Source organism: Myotis brandtii, unplaced genomic scaffold (genome assembly GCF_000412655.1).
Source record: "Myotis brandtii unplaced genomic scaffold, ASM41265v1 scaffold466, whole genome shotgun sequence".
Taxonomy (NCBI): Eukaryota; Metazoa; Chordata; class Mammalia; order Chiroptera; family Vespertilionidae; genus Myotis; species Myotis brandtii.
Window position 1 is genome coordinate 3079578 of NW_005367809.1, and position 17514 is coordinate 3097091.

The 17514-nt window shown below is 42.6% G+C and overlaps 2 protein-coding genes across 3 annotated transcripts in view; one reads left to right on the forward strand and one right to left on the reverse strand.

Moving 5' to 3' along the window:
• The window catches only part of IMMP2L (inner mitochondrial membrane peptidase subunit 2), a 488390-nt gene that overhangs the window by 262462 nt on the left and 208414 nt on the right, over window positions 1-17514 (reverse strand). The gene's annotated exons all lie outside the window — the stretch shown is intronic.
• Window positions 98-3064, forward strand: LRRN3 (leucine rich repeat neuronal 3). Its single transcript, XM_005875616.2, has one exon. The coding sequence runs from the start codon at window positions 458-460 to the stop codon at window positions 2582-2584; it is 2127 nt and encodes a 708-aa protein (XP_005875678.1). The 5' UTR covers window positions 98-457; the 3' UTR covers window positions 2585-3064.

The window sequence follows — 17514 nt, forward strand, 5'->3', positions numbered from 1 at the left end:
AGATCACCGTAATTACTTAATGGATATTAATTATGGGTATTATTTTCCTTTGGGCTAATTCTTTCTCTTCTCTTTTTTGTATTTTATTTTATTACAGTTAGCATCACGCTGCTGTTCCTGCAAAGACTGAACCGCCATGGGATTTGGATCTTACCCTCCGAAATAAATGAATCGTTCCGTTTCCCGTGACCATCTACCCCCGCTCCCTCTTCAGAACGTGCCTCAGCATCCTATCTGAGAAGCGACTGCCACTTTCTCTCCCCCAACGTGTGTGACATTTCTGGACCGTGCGACTGGGGCACCGGCACCTTGTCCCGGGGAGAAAAACCCTGCGGCTCCACGGCGCTCATCGTTTGACAAATGAGCCACCCTCCTCATCCGTCAGCTCCCGCTGAACCGACCAGCAGTGACTGTGGAATCCTCCAGGGCCCGTGGCATCTCCGCAGAGGAAGCTAAGATGAAGGACATGCCACTCGGGATGCACGTACTGCTTGGCCTGGCAATCACGACGCTCGTGCATGCCGGCGAGAAGAAAGCGGATTGCCCACCATCGTGCACATGTGAGGTCAGGCCGTGGTTTACGCCCCGATCCACATACATGGACGCATGGACCGTGGACTGTAACGACGTGGGTCTCTTCCACTTCCCAGCCAGGCTGCCTGCCGACACGCAGGTCCTGCTCCTGCAGACAAACAACATCGCCAACATCGAACACTCCACAGACTTTCCAGTGAACCTCACTGGCCTGGACTTATCGCAAAACAATCTATCCTCAGTCGGCAACATTAGCGTCAGAAAGATGTCCCAGCTCCTGTCCGTGTACCTGGAGGAAAACAAGCTCACGGAGCTGCCGGAGAAATGTCTGTCGGGGCTGAGCAACCTCCAGGAGCTCTATGTCAATCATAACTCGCTGTCCGCCATCTCACCTGGAGCCTTCATTGGCCTCCACAATCTTCTTAGACTGCACCTCAATTCAAACAGATTGCAGACAATCGACAGGAAGTGGTTTGACGCTCTCCCCAACCTGGAGATTCTGATGATTGGGGAAAATCCAATCATCAGAATCAAAGACATGAACTTTGAGCCGCTTATCAATCTTCGCAGCCTGGTGATAGCCGGCATCAACCTCACGGAGATACCCGACGACGCCTTGGCTGGGCTTGAGAACTTAGAGAGCATCTCTTTCTATGACAACAGGCTGCGGAAGGTGCCCCGGGCGGCTCTGCAGAAAGTGGCAAACCTCAAATTCTTGGATCTCAATAAAAATCCCATCCACAGGATTCGCAGGGGGGACTTTAGCAACATGCTCCACCTGAAGGAGCTGGGGATGAACAACATGCCCGAGCTGGTTTCCATCGACGGCCTTGCCGTGGATAACTTGCCGGATTTAAGGAAGATAGAGGCGACCAACAACCCCCGGCTGTCGTACATCCACCCCAACGCGTTCTTCAGGCTCCCCCGGCTGGAATCGCTCATGCTCAACAGCAACGCCCTCAGCGCCCTGTACCAGGGCACCGTCGAGGCCCTGCCCAGCCTCAAGGAGATCAGCATCCACAGCAACCCCATCCGCTGCGACTGCGTCATCCGCTGGATCAACATGAACAAGACCAGCATCCGGTTTATGGAGCCCGAGTCGCTCTTCTGCGTGGACCCGCCCGAATTCCAAGGCCAGAACGTCCGGCAGGTGCATTTCCGGGAGATGATGGAAATCTGCCTCCCCCTCATCGCGCCTGAGAGCTTCCCTTCCAACCTGGACTTAGAAGCCGGGAGCTGCGTTTCCTTACACTGTAGAGCCACGGCCGAGCCGCAGCCCGAGATCTCCTGGATAACACCTTCCGGTCAAAAGCTTGTGCCTAACACTCCGACGGACAGGTTCTACGTGCACTCTGAGGGCACCCTGGACATAAGTGGCATCGTCCCTGCAGACGGGGGCGTATATACATGCATGGCGACGAATCTGGTGGGCGCCGACTTAAAGTCCGTCATGATCAAAGTGGATGGTTCGTTCCCCCAGGATAACAATGGGTCCTTGAACATTCAAATCGAAGACGTCCGGGCCAATTCCGTTCTGGTGTCTTGGAAAGCGAGTTCCAAGATTCTCAGGTCCAGCGTGACGTGGACAACCTTCATCAAGACAGACATGTCCCGTGCCGCCCACAGTGCTCGCCTACCGTCCAGCGTCAGGGTGTACAACCTGACTCGCCTGAACCCCTCGACCGAGTATAACATTTGTATCGACAGCCCCACCATCGACCAGAAAACCAGGAAACAGTGTGTTAATGTCACCACGAAAGGGTTGGACCCCGATGGAGAAGCATACGGACGGAGTCGCAGCCCGGCCTTCGTGGCCGGCCTCGCGGGCTTCCTGGGGATTATCGGGGTGCTGTGTCTCTTCAGCTGCCTCTCGCGAAACATGAACGGGGAAGCTGGACGTGGCCATGCGAGGAACTACTTACAGAAGCCAACCTTCGCATTCAGCGAGCTTTACCCTCCCCTCATCGACCTCTGGGAAGCAGGCAACGAACAAAGTGCAGCACTGGAAGTGAAGGCAACTGCCATAGGGGTGCCGACAAATATATCCTGAGAACCACCAACCAGACTCCTTCGGAGGGAAGCCCCAGGCTGTCGTCCTGCTTGGGAATGGAAAAGGCAGAGGAACAGGGCTTCCGGGGAGGAAGGTCCAGCTTCACCAAGGCTGCTCCGGCCAGTGGGAACATGTACCAGTCCAGCATCTTAAACCACTGGCGTCAGAGGGTACCGTGGCAACCAAATAAAAGAAGTCCATTTTCTAGAACTTTCATGTAACTTTTTTGTCTGGACTACAGTGGACAAAAAAAAACACAAACACGTTTCTGTATTTTTTTTAAGTATATAAGAGTAGCTGAACTGAGCAATACCTCCTACTGTGTTGTATCACACCTATTAGCCACGAGTTTTTGCCGTGACCAGATACACTTGAATTGACACGTGGTGTAATGAAATGGACCAATTCTGTAGAGTAGACACCGTGAATATGTGGGCCTCTTTTATAAGGAAAAAAAAATACATTTTGGATTAAAATCAATTGCTTTTGTCTTGTTTTTGTTTCTAAATAAAGAATAATTTCTGGGAAATGTCATCTGACCAGATATCATTGAAATGACCACATGTTAGAAAAGTGTTTTTATCTATAATGAAATCTGAAGGGCTGAGAGTAAGACACGCCTACTGCATTCTGGTGCTACATTTTTATAATGCACAAAACTGGATTTGAGGAGGCATTTTATCAATATTGAAAGGCAACTATAACATTGTGTTCAACCTCTTAACTAGTGACGTAAAGAAATCCCCTATTAACTGAAAGATTTTCTTTTCTTAACAAGAAACTTCTGCAGTGGGTTTAATTATTAAGTTCACATAATGTAAATCAATATCTGAGGAACTGAAGGTCTTATTTTAATAATTACTAGTAACTCAACTTTAAGATGCTTGCTTTGCAGAAAACGTTGCCAAATTTTGGCAGAACTTATGATCTAGGTGTTATCTTCAAATCTCTCTGTGATTCTGAGTGCCTAATACACTTCACTGCAATAACAAGCAAAAAAAATCTAATATTCTGCTGTGTTGCAAACATCGCAACGAAACAACATGTTCTACATAATCCCCAAAGAATGACTTTAGACACGTGCACAGCAACAGACATTATAGGTGCTGACTTAAAGTCTGTTATGATCAAAGTAGATGGTTTTTCCCCAGAATAACAATGAAATTTAGATTTTTAGGAGACTCGGCTTTTCCAAGACTAAAATTGTTGATTTTTCCTTTCAAATCTACTGAATTAGTACAAGTTTATAGGTTCAATTTTATGAAATTCTCCCCTTTACTTGCTTCAACCCAACATAAAATGGCATGAATCAGATAATCCCAGTGTTCAACAGAAATTTAAGAGGACAGTTTTCTTAATGAAACAAGCTTCTCAGACAAATTTACAGGTAAAAAAAGAAAATTAAGTGCAGTTCTCTATGATTATATTTAAGCACCAGAAAAACACAACTTTAAAAAAAAATGAAAATCACTGAATCGAAGTGCCAAGAACATAACTAATTATTTAAGAGTCTTATGTAGAAAACGCATGGCTTTTACTTGGGGGAAAAAAAGCCAATATCTTTTAGGGTTTTAGTCATATTTCCAAACAAAAAAATCCCATAGTCCTGCAAAATAAATGTATTTGTGTACAAAAGAAATATCCTGGAACAATTAAAAAACACCTGAGATAATAAGCTATATTTTTATAGGCAAATCACTTGTCTCTACAAAGCCACCAGGTTTCCATGTTAATTGCTGCTGTGCCTGTTCGTAATCAAATGTTTAACTTTTCTTACAGTAGCTTCCTGAGTGGCGTCAACATGCCACTGTCGAGGAAACGTTTCCAGTCCTACAGTCACATCCATTCATTGGTTAATACTAGGTATCCGCCTTTGTGGTAGCACTGACAGTTTCTAATTAAACCCTAGCTGGTTTTCACTATGTAGAAAGTAATTGGTATGAACTCTTTGAAATGAAAGGACAAACTGTGTTAATTTAACCCAAGAAAAATAGGAGACTTGCTCATTCCATGTGTTTCCCAAACATAAATTGTACAACCTGATGTATCGCTATCACACAGTGGCTGACATTAGAATTTATCAGCAAGACACGCTCATACATCATGAGATGTTTCAGCACCACGGACAGGGCTTTTTAGAGCCAGGCTATTTGTCAAAATATAGGAGCTGAAATATGACCTATTAGGATGCAGGTATTGCATAGGTCAGCAAGGAGTTTCTCAGGGATCTCGTATGCGTCCTTTAAATCCATCTGCATAAAGAACTATAACAAACTTAGCATAAAGCCTGGATTCCATTATAAGTTGCATCTTCTTAGAAAAATTGTAACAAATAAGTGCACTGAATAGACACCTAATAATGATCATTGGAATGAAGTATTTTGTTACAGCCAAATAAATACATATAAATAGATACTCAAATAAATAGATGCTCAAAGCAAAACCTGATGATATTTACTAGATTAAAATTTAATCTACACTGCCAGTAAGAGAGAAAAGACATTTGTTTCAATAACAAGAATGGCATTTCATATTTCCTATGTTACCCTCTAAATCTCACATAAAATCAGCTAAGAAATGGTTAAAGTACTCAAAGCAAAGAACTTATAATTTAGTGATACCATATAGATGTACCAGCAAACTTTAGCTATAACAAAACTCTAATGGTTAGGCCCCATGATTGCCAAATGATCTCCTCAACTTGTCGGGAAGAAAACATTTTTTCTCACACAAAAAATGTTTTAAGAAATTATATATTTTCTAATTTACACTACAAAATAAAATTCAAATTTTCTGAAAATAAGAATAAAAATGCATTAAAACAATATGGAGAGACATGTGTTATTGTCAGTGATGCCAAGCTATAATATGCTACCAATCACATGCAGATCATTTTGAACAGAAAAAAAAAAAAGAAATGCATTTATGGAACATAGATCAGTTTTTGATACTGACTTCAGAATTCTTAAATTTTTATTTTATTTAAATAAAAAAGTGTTAAGTGGAACTACACATCAGCAAGCATAAGCTTATAATTGTAATTCCTTACTCCGCTCATTGAACTATCTTTTGTTTCCATTCAACAAATATTTACTGTACGGCTGTTAGTCACTGGAAAAAAAGGAAGAGGACAGGACATACTTTTCATCATTATGGGGCTTATATTCTACCCAATGACATTCTGGTTGTATATCACTGTTTTCACAAATATGTCTTAACTATGTTACTTAATGGAGTTCCAGGTTCAATCCATACTTTCAAAGAGTCATAAAACTCAGAAAATCATGGATTTATTTTCTTGGTCTAAAATATTTTGCTTATCACAACATGCTGATATAGGAACTTAATTCAAATTGATTATTTATTCTGCACTACGTATAGAAACTAGCCAAATACCATCCTCACACTGCTTAAATCAAGAAGCATGTCTACTTGCCATAAACTATTTTTAGACAGAGAAACAGGGGTAACTATATGTTTCCTTTACTTTAAACACAGAGAGATTGATCACCCAAGAAATACAAGTTCAATTCAAGAAGGTAATTTAGCATTGACAAAATGTTAACATATTTTACAAAGAGAATCAATTTACTTTTATCAATTCTTATAAGATCTTCCAACAACTATGAAGAAAATCCTTAAAATCCTATAGATTAGCCTTATACATGAAAAATCAGAAGTGATATGTCAGTAAACAATAAAGCAAAAAATAAAAACAACTAAAAGTTTAAAAGTATATGTTGCTATAGGGAAAATTCCAATAACATGTCCCCACAGCCATTACAAATATCAGGAGAACAATTCTCATTGTTTATGTCCCCATTAAGTGGCAACTCAGGCTTCATCCCAATGTTGACATTCCAGGAGATGGGAAACAATGAAGTGGGATTATAGTGCGATGACATTTTCTTTGACCCAGTCTCTCTCACTTTCTCCTTTTTTTTTTAAACTCCCCAAAACAAATTATAACAAATAATTAAAAGATTGTTTTTGGTTTTGTTTTAGAATATGGTTGTCATAGATATATTTACTATATTGATTATCCCAAATGGTCATTTGGGGACACATCTAAACAGAACAACTACAATGATATTCGCACTTAGTTCTACAACCCCCCCTTCTATTATATCATTTCACCCTGACTAAGGCATTGCTAACTAGGTCCTTGTGTGGGGGGCTTTTCAGTATTGTACTGGAGAGAAAGGTCATGCAATTCTAAAAAAAAGAAAGAAAGGGCTCCTTGCAACACAATTGTGGCTGCTTCTGTGTGTGCCTTTGAAAAGTGAGGACTTGGTGCACAGTTCAGCTGACCACCAACTTGGTTTATTTTATACACTGAAGCTGGAGAAAAATAAAAACACTACTTGTAGACAGGAATAAAATGACAAAAGCAGAGTTAGTTCTAGTAGCCGTAATCCATATAACCAACCCTTAGAATAAAGTATTTAAAGGTACTATAACTAAACACCTCTCAGAAAGTAGAAAACTTGCTTAAAATTACAAAATCAGATTTTCAGATAAACTCCTTATAAATTTCTAAGCCAGAAAATCCATTGGTAGATTGCATGATTTTTAGCTGGGAATGTGTCCTGGAGTTTCATTTAAAGTAAGGGACAGGGTATTAGTTTGCTGGGCTGCTAGAAGAAGATAACATATAGCCTTCCTCCCACACCGTTGTGTCTCCATGCCCATATCTCGCCCCCCGCTTCCTCTAATTAAAGACACCATCCATTGGACTAATGCTAATATGGCCTCATCTTATTTTGGTTACTTCCGTAAAGACCCTATTTCAAAACGAGGCCACCTTCACAGGATTTGGGTTAGAACCTGACTATGTCTTTCTGGGAACACAACTCAACCTGCTACCAGCAGAGAGAAGGGAATAAATCTAGGACGGAAAGATAGTTCTGGTCAGGTTGGAACGTAGCAGTTACAGTGGCTCAATGCAGCTTCTCAAGGCAACAGACTGTGGAAGGCAGGGCGTTACAGTTCCTCCACCTCCGTTCTCTGGCAGCGTTTACAATGGTTTGGTAAAGATGCAAACAAAATTAAAATCAATTCCCAAGAAGGATTCATGCTATAGCAAATGTATACTAAGCATCATGCTGGAAGAGCCATTTAGATGCCTTGAAAAGATGTTTCCTTTTGTTTGAAGAAGAGAAGTTTTTAAATTGGTGTTTATTTATTGCCAATGATTCATTTCACCATTTCCTAATCATGGAAAAAAATGATCAGCCAGAATTACAATTTTCCATCATGCAAAACAAGACTTACCCAAAACACTGCCATATTGCTTCATTTACTTAGGAGGATCAATTTTTTCATTTCACACTTTCAGGCCGCATTTCTCAAAGTAAGAAAAGGCACATGTAATCAAGCTTGATAAGCCAAGAAGCCGAGCAAATGAGAGGAAGAAAAAATGATTTGATTTGAGGGGTGAAGATATTAAATTACCACCTCAGTGCTTTGAATGAGAAAAGCAAAGCCAAAAGCAGTTCAGCTTCTTAAACCAAGTAGCATTCCAACAGCTTTACCAGAGAAGGACAGAAATCAGTGTGGAGTTCTGGGGAGACCTTTCACATGACTGAGTTAAGAAATTACTTTCAACATCTCGCTAGGGAATGCAGCCGGAATACAGGTGCACTCCTGCACCTCTGTGGAAAGGTACTCAGTGCAAAAAAGTGTCATCTAGTGTTTCCCATAGATTTGCTGCCTGTGGATGCTGCCAGGAGCCTGGAGTAACCCGGCCTTCGTTCTGGCGGAGGAAACAAGAGCCTCTGGCCACAGCTCTCCTCTGCTTCTGTCTGCTCAGCACCAGCTCAACCAGGGCGACAGTCTCGCAAAGACAGTAACCAAAGGCGCTGGCCCTGTCCCATGGCTGCGCATCCCGCCAGCACTGATCTCGGGGCCCTACAGTAGCCCCGGGGGCCACAGGACCACAGGTGGGAGGAAACAGTGCGCCTCGGTATTCAGCTGCGGCAGCTACTTTTTAGGACATAGGAACACACGGGTGGGCAAAAGTAGGCCTACCAGCTGTGAGTCCACGAAGCACAGTTCATCTGGTATTATTATCTATTAATTGTTGTATTATTTATTTGTATTATGTAAACCCACCTTTGTCCACCCTATACAATTCACTGCTTCTCATATAACTGCTGAACCCATCTTAAATTTTCTCAAACATTTCCTTATTGTAGAAAGTATTACAGATGTCCCCCCACCACCTCCTCCACCCCACTCCCACCCCCTCCCCAGGCCTTCACTGCACTATTGTCTGTGTCTATGGGTTATGCATATATGCATACAAGTTCTTTGGTTAATCTAATAGCCACCCACAAACAAACAATGACATTGTTTGCTCCAAGTAGGTGTAACTTATAGATAAAACCCTGCAAACTACTTACAATAAATTAGTGTAGCCCAGTGGGAAAAGTGGGACATGGCTTAAAAAATAAAAATAAAAAAGATCAGAGATAACATTCTACTGAAAAACACTCCCACTGTTTTTTTAATTCATTTGAAGTCATACTCAGTTCTTACAAACCGAAAAGTATAATTAGCTGCTTTGCCAATGAAGAATGCCAGAAAATAGGTGGTCAGCTTAGCATTTGTGCGCCTTCCAACAATATAACTTCCTTGTAAAATCCTTTCAAGGCAAATGAGAACTACCTGTGCTAGGAAGGAAAAATGTTAAAATATTAAAACTTACGATAGCCCGGCCAGCATGGCTCAGTGCTTGAGCATCGACCTATGAACCAGGAGATCAAGATTCAATTCCAATCAGGGCACATGCCTGGGTTGCAGGCTCATCCCCAGTGTGGGGTGTGCAGGAGGCAACCGATCCATGATTCTCTCATCATTGATGTTTCTATCTCTCCCTCTTCCCTTCCTCTCTGAAATCAATAAAAATGTGTATGTTTTTAAAATTATGATGCCTTAAGTATCACAAAGACAGCAGAAAATACCAGATTGCTAAATATTTGTTAGTGAACATGATTTTTAAAAATGATCTCCATTGATCCCTTCATTTTAAATTGTTTGGCTTTTGTGAGAATAAGTGAGCGAACAAACACACATAATGTCCACTGGATGGCTAGTGTTTCACCAGCAGAAGGGATAAACCTTGCGTTTTTGTCTTTGCCCTATTTACACTGTACAGTGCAGAACACTTTTTGGAACTGAGCTAATGAAAGACTAAATTAGGACACAATTTTACTGCTCTGGGAATCTCCATGGCGCCATTACCCAGAGGCCAAAATCCTAAATGATTCTAATAAACTAGAACAATGGCCTGAGACTGGGCCAGGTTGCTCTTTCTTTGTCCAATGGTATTTACCAAGAAATTAAAATGTTAGGAGCTTCCCGGTCTACAAAGATGGACCAGGTAGACGCCCTGCCTGCGCGAGGTCAGAGAGTTACCTACGGGAGAACAACTCTGCGAAGGAGAGAGAAGGAATGTTCGAGCAACTGGGAAGCTCCCAGGTGTGTCTTGTGAAAACTCCAAGTGACAGTGAGTAACCTGAGCCCGACACGCAGGTTAGTCATCTCTATCGAGAAAGCTGTTCTTTTTGACACAGACGACATAAAATAGTGCCTGTTGTCTGTATAAAAACAGCAGTAAGTCTCCATTTTCTAAAATAGAAAAAAAAAAACACCGTTTTTATTCTAATGAAAAGTCCTATTTTGAGCTGAAAAAGAGAACACTTATGAAGGTGTATTCCACCTGCGAAAATGTGGTTCACCTCACAATTTCCCAGCTAGAGGAGATCTATTCTAGGAGGATCCGTTCTCGGACAAGATTGCCTTATACTGTTGGCGTCATAACTTCTTCAAAAACTGAAACTCTAATTTCACTTCTATAGCTATTTTGGTGCTTTCTACGGTCTCATGTCCTGAACCCAGGTTACGATTCCAATTCAACGTCCTACTTACGTTATTTTCTTGAGCGCAATGAACAGGAGTGGAAGGGGGGGTGGGGGGAAGAGCAGAAAAGAAAGAGGAGAGACACAGATAGAGCAAGTTAGTCCCCCAAAAAGTGAGATACAAGAGACTAAAAGGCAAGGAAAGAACAAAGAAACAGACAACAAGGGGCGTTGGGGCCAGGGAGAGAGGAAGGGACAGAGCCTCTGTCCACGTGATGTGCCTGCTTCTTTGCCCTCGTTAAATGTTGGCTCGTGTCTGCTATCACCTGCTCCCTCTACTGCGCTTTAAAAGACTGGCTGGCAAAGGCACACAGCGCATGAACTGGCAATGACCTGGCTAATGTGGCCCTTTTGGACAGGATCGTGTGTTCCTGAGCCCAGGTGAGTCCAGACTGGATGTGATCGGCTTGCACACTCAATCTGCAGGGTTCTGACCTGCATGAAATCCATAGCAACAGCTCCATGCCTTTCAAAGGTACTATCCTCCACGGAGCAGCCTATGTTTACTGTTAACAAACTTAATACAAATCTGGAGCATAAATGAAAAGAAGCAAAGAAATATAATCGGGCAGGGGTTAATGAAGTCAACAGGCCGAGCACTTTGACCAGATGGCTTTGGGCAATTCTGGAAATATCTGAATTCTCACAAATGTCATGGGGTGTGAGAATTGAAAACATGTCCGTCTACTGCTGCTCCCTACTCATCCTAATGATAACTCCATGCTGTCCTCCAAGTTACCAAGGCTGGTTGGCTTCTTCGGAAGAAAAATTGCCTATTCTTCTCCTGAAAGGGTAATTCTCAAGCCACTTGGGTCAATGGCTGAGTGACAAAGCGGAGCAAAAATTAATACTGTTGAGAAAGCTGCTAGAGAGAGTCTCTCCTTGTCTACTATGCTTAAAGAGAGGAAGATACCTGGATGATGAAACGTGTAAGAATCATGGAATAGTATGCCTTTCATTGAAAAATACAAGGCTAGTTGGTGGTAGGATAAGACTAGCCCTCAGATCTTCTGACTGTTAATCCAATGGTCTCTACACTCAGCACCCCAAAATTCTGGCCTGGTCACTGCTGGGAGAAAGCAAAAGATAGACAACTTACAGTAACTCAGCTATTTTTTTTTTCTGGTGTAAACACCACATTCCATACCCACACAACTAATACTTATGTTACAGTCTTAGATATGATGTACTTACTAGAAATAACACTATGGAGAATGAGAATGTAGTTCCCTCACACCCCTCCACATTTGTCCTCCCAATTGTTCCTCAAATAAAATTTTACCACAACTTTTTGTTAAATCAACATTCACACAGACATCATCATGATTAATTACAGCAGAACCACATGTCTACTATGACTATCATTCCATTTTGTTTCCTGTACAATACTGTATTTCCTACAGGTTATCACTGCCTTATTCTTTTTTTACTTTCTTAATTTTTCTATGTTCCTAAAACAATTCATGCCCAGATTCTCTACACAACTAAAATGATGTGCTAACATCTCAGAGTTAATACATTATGCTTCCCCCGCTCTCTTTATCACTGTGGGATGAGGTTTTCTTTTTGTTCCTTATTGGTATTTTAGTGACATTTCAAGGAGAGAAGATAAACGCATTTGTTCACTCAACCATATTGAACAAGGAGCTAGAGATTGATGTTTAATATCCGTGTGCACTATTGAAACATTACAGATGTTAACAAATGCCAAAAGTCATAAAACGCAGAGTATCATCACAATGAGTAGGTGTGGAAGAATTTGTCCATTACAAATGGGTTCTGATTGTTGAGAAAAATGACCTCAACAAATAAGCCAGAGCTTTCATCTTCTTTTTTTTTCCCCCAAGTAAAGGGCTTGGATTTTAGTTTAATATAAATCTACCCCATCATCTCCAAAATTTAGATTAAAGTTTCTCAAACTTTAATGTGCATATGAGTCATCTGGGGAGCTTGTTAAACCAGAGATTATGATGAAGTCTTCAATTTCTAACAAGCCCCCGGATGTTGTCTGACCAAATATTATGGCCGAAGAACTACACTTTGAGTAGTAAGGCTTCAGAAAATTTTGTTTAACCTTGTGATAAGCAGGATAGAAACCAGGGAAACCTACTCAAATATGGAAACTACTTTTGGCATATCTTAAGTTTTCCAGTCCATGATTATGAGCACAAGTTCCTTGCTAGAGAAAGCAAAATACTGCCCAAAGGAGAAGGAACAGGAATTCCAGGTTAGTTCTCTACGAACAATCATGGTCAACGGGAGAATATTCACGCTTGACCAGTTCCTCTGTACCACATCAGCTGTCAATAAAAAGGTCACAGGGACGGAGTGATTGAACAAAAAAGAGAATGATCTCATGGACAGGGACAACAGTGTGGTGACTGAGGGGTGTGGAGGGAGGTATGAGGAGGATAAATGGTGATGGAAATAAAATAAAGAAAACAAACAACAAAAAATAAATTTTTAAAAATAAAATAAAATACCAACATTTGAAACCAGAATGAATGAATGAATGAATGAATGAATGAAAAGGCCACACAGAGTATTAGGGAGCTGCTCCACATGTATGTTTCAATGCTTCAATCTGACACCAACCTCAGCTAGCGTTTTGCAATATTTCAATTCTGATGCTGACCACTGGCCAGTAGCACAGACCCCACAAGAGCTCAGCACCCCTCCCCCAAGACCGCATGAACGACTCAGAACGCAGGAAAGTGCTATACTTGCCATGACAGTTGTACGATAAAAAATACAACTGATTGAATTCACTCTCCAGCCCGCCATCCCTCCTTGGAGGTCAGGCTCTTCCGTGACTCAAACACCTGACACTCTGACCACATGGTTGGTCGTTCCAGCTTGACCAGCCTGCACCCTGATGCTATCCAGGGGCCCACCAATCACTTTACTGACAGACATAGGTGTGATCCAAGAAACTCGGGAATAAAAGACACTCCGATCCATACTTGTGGAGACAAATTCCTTACAAGCCAAAACAGACTGCATCTACTCTACTGGGTAAATTTCACTGCTTTCTCTATGACCTGAATTAAAAAAGTAAATACATGCTTAGTGGCATGAGTTACAGGAGAAGGTAAGGTGATCAAATACATGAAATAAAGAAAACTAAAGTGTAGTCTGGCTTCTAACTAACTGGCAAAATACATGTCACACATCCCTGCATCTCACCCAGTCTTACTTTTCTCTCTGATGGCAGAAAGGGATTGAATTGGATGATCTCCCTAGCGCTCTCTGGCTTTAATATTCGATAATTCTGTGGCTTTTAAAAATCTGCTTATTCATTTGGCTAATCAGGGAGTGATTTTGTCAGTGGTCTAAATGACCACTCCCTAGATTGGTCAATGAGAGCTTCCTTAAACATGCCTGAGGTGTGTATAGTGTAAACACCACACTAGTCACATCAAAGGATAAGAACAGGGGGCGAGGTGCGGCCATGATACCAATCTGTCCTGAGCAAGCTAAAAACGAACTCAATCTATTAATTAATATGCAGAGTTAGAAACACATTTATTATCATTTTCTAGGATTTTACTACAGACATTATAGGTTTGGAGTCAAACCCAAATTCCATACCCATCTGTGTATCCAGGAAGGCAAAACAATACACGAATATTTAATCTACCATAAATTAAGAACATAAAATAGGACAGAGCCCTCTAAGTTTAATTATCAGCTATCTTTCATCTTTCTCATTCCAGCTCTACTAATTGTCATTTGAACAGCCAATAGCTTATTATTTGAACTAAGAAGCTCATGTATTATCTCTAATATCAAAGCTTGGCAAAGCTGCCTGCATGATCCCCATAAACGCAGTCATTTCACACACATGTCGAAGAAATCAGAAAAGGCACAACAAGCAGGGTTCATTCTGGTATTTTTCTTTCCTGAGCAGGACAAGCAGGTCACTGTAATGAGCATCCATTGTGAATTTGAAAGGATCCATTTAGAAAATAATTCACATAACACAGAGGTTTTCAATGTCATTAACAGACACCGAGAAAGTGGGCCAGGCAGCGAGAGCAAAACCACAGAGGTCGCGTGTGTTAATGAGAAGAGAGCGTTCATTAGTTTGCGATTTAGAATATAAAGTGCTTCCCCTCCATGGCTGAAACCGGAACAGTATCCTGCACCTGAGAACAGGAGAAGGCGGTGCCCTCAATCAGAGGAACGACTGTCACGGTCCCACAGCTTTTGTTGACATTGAAAGGCACCGCTCCGGTTTGATTTGTAGATGGTGACATCTTCGTTACTATGGACAGAAAGCGAAACACACCTCATCCCACACTGATGCTGACTATGAGAACTATGCACCTTTTTCTGTTTTTAAGTTTAAGAGCCGTATATCTTTTCTAAGTACAATGAATTAACCGGGAGCCAAAATGTCTTGTAAATCGCTACTTGGAGTTTGGGATGTCATTTCCACTTAGAACAGGGGCGGGGAACGTCCAGCCCATGGGCCGTTTAAGGCCCGAGAAACCACTTGGTCGGGCCCTGCCAAGGCAGGAGGGGTGAGCTCCTGAAATGCTTGACCAGATGGAGCAGGCTGGTTTGGAGGTGGCCTGCGGAGGATGTTTCAATAGCCAAGTGGCCCTTGGCAGAGAAAGGGGTCCCCACCCCTGCCTTAGAGCGTCCTGTGGGAGCCCAGCTTAGAAGCGATGATGTGAAATGACTGGGAAATGACCCCAGGAAAACACTGGTGCGGAAGATGCACGTGAAAGAATCAAAACTTCCTTCCTGAAATGTGACGGCGGAAACAAGCTCTCCATATTTAAATCCGTAAGCTATAGGTGATTTTAAGTAACTTGCACCAGAATGAGCAAAGGAACTCGATAGATGGCTATCTGTGTCACCCTCAAGCACGTCTCTGAAGAAGCAGGGACCCCGTTATGTTCAAGATTCCTTTGCTTTGGAGGATGTTACGGCACAAACGACTGACCAACTTTTCTATTCAAACCACGCAGACACCCCGGTGAGTCTCACGCTCCGGGAGTCACACAGGTCAGCTCAGCAGGAATCGGATAATGTCAGAATCTGATTTCACTTCTCACTGGTGTTTGGGTTTCTGTGCCACTTTGCTGCATTTAACTCTGCCACACCTGCCCTTAGTATGTGGCGACTGTCCAGAAAACTTGAGCACAGATGGCATTTACTCCTTAGGGAAGCCTGCTCCCCATCTGGGAGCTGCCCTGTGCCTGTGCCAGGGCCAAGAAGTGAGAGGGAACTGTCCGGGGCGGTCCTGAGCAAGCTGGCGGCCTGGCCTGCATGGCAGGGGGCTCAGAAGCACCTGCAGACAGAACGTGAGTGTTACTCTCTGTGAGACGCCGGGGCCACGGGTCAGAGCACCTTGGCGGGGAAGACGCGGCCAGCATTTGTTGGACTTGGTAATGGACACAGAGATGGCCTCAGTTCCGTGACACCCACCTGGGATGAGCCAGCTGATATTTTCATTCTTTTCCCTTGAGAGCTTTACAATGTCTAGAAACATCCAACCACCCACCTGCATGGATTGTAGAACACACAGAGAGCAGGCTCAATGGCCTCACAGGGACTGAATCAGCAACACCCAGCATGGGAGAGACTTTGTAAAGGACACCTGACTTGGTTTCTTCAACGAAGAAATCAGAATAAATAATAGAGGGAAGGAGAGAGAGAGAGAGAGAGAGAGAGACAAAGAAATCAGAATAAATGAGAGAGGGAAGGAGAGAGAGAGAGAGAGAGAGATGAGGGAGAGAGAAACGCTGCTCTGCTGCTTCCCACACAGGCTGACTGGGAATTGAACCGGCAACCTTTCGGTGCATGGGACGATGCTGCAATCAACTGAGCCTCCAGGCCAGGAGCCTTTGTAAGTTCTTGCTCTGCTAAAGGATGTCTTCATTTGCAATGCATGCCTGGCCTCTCTTGCTAAGGATGGAAATTAGCCAGTCTGTGTATAGACCCAGCTTTACCAAGAGATACTGTAAACTCGGAGCCATGTTATTTCTCTCCACTACACTCTTCTTAGAAACATGAAAGAGAATATAAAAATGCAAATAAAAATGCTTAAAGTTTTGCCCTGGCTGGTGTTGCTCAGTGGGTAGCACCAAGAGGTTGCTGATCTGATTCCCAGGTTGTAGGCTCAATCCCCAGTAGGGGACGTGCAGGAGGCAGCTCATCGATGTAGCGCTCTCCCATCGGTGTTTATCTTTCTCTCTCCCTCTCCCGTCCTCTCCCTCCAAAAACCAATAAAATATTTTTAAAATGCTTAAACTTTTAACAAACATGCATCCAGTACAAAACAAATGTACTCCCCTTTTAAGGAGAACTATATATTTTTCTTTCTGGTACTTGCACAATAAGCACCCAAATTTCCAAAAGTCACCAAGTCTGGGATACTATTGAAATCCATTTTTCGCCCTGGCCGGTTTGGCTTTGTGGATTGAGCATCAGCCTGTGGACCTAAGGGTCCCTAGTTTGATTCCGGTCAGGGGCACATGCCCGGGTTGGGGGCTCGATCCCCAGTGGGGGGCGTGCGGGAGGCAGCCGATCGATGATTCTCTCTCATTGATGTTTTTGTCTTTCCCTCTCCCTCTCTCTTCCTCTCTGAAATAAAAAGATATTTTTTAAAAAATTCAATTTTTCATTGAATGACTGCTTCTATCCATTCAGCATGAATTACTGCCTTTTGAGTACCTTTCCTCCCAACTGCACACCCCACTGTATCAAATCTAGTCAGACGGAGCAGAAACAAATGCACATTTCCCAATGCTCATTCGCGTTCTTTGAAGTAGAAACCGCATTGCAAAGACTCTTCACGTTTCATCAGATTACCCTCCCGGTCAGACTCAGACTAACGAGGCCACATGTATCACTGCTCTTGCTTTTTGTGGGAAGGAAAAGGTTCCCCACTCATTTCACAGGACAATGATTCATTCGTGACCTAATCTTGTTTCTCCGCCTATTAAACGTTAAATGCATTTGCCCTGTTGTGCCACACTATTATGTTCAATAGTC

Excerpts from the sequence above, each read along its gene's own strand:
- LRRN3 (XM_005875616.2), top strand. The coding sequence starts at position 458 with ATGAAGGACATGCCACTCGGGATGCACGTACTGCTTGGCCTGGCAATC.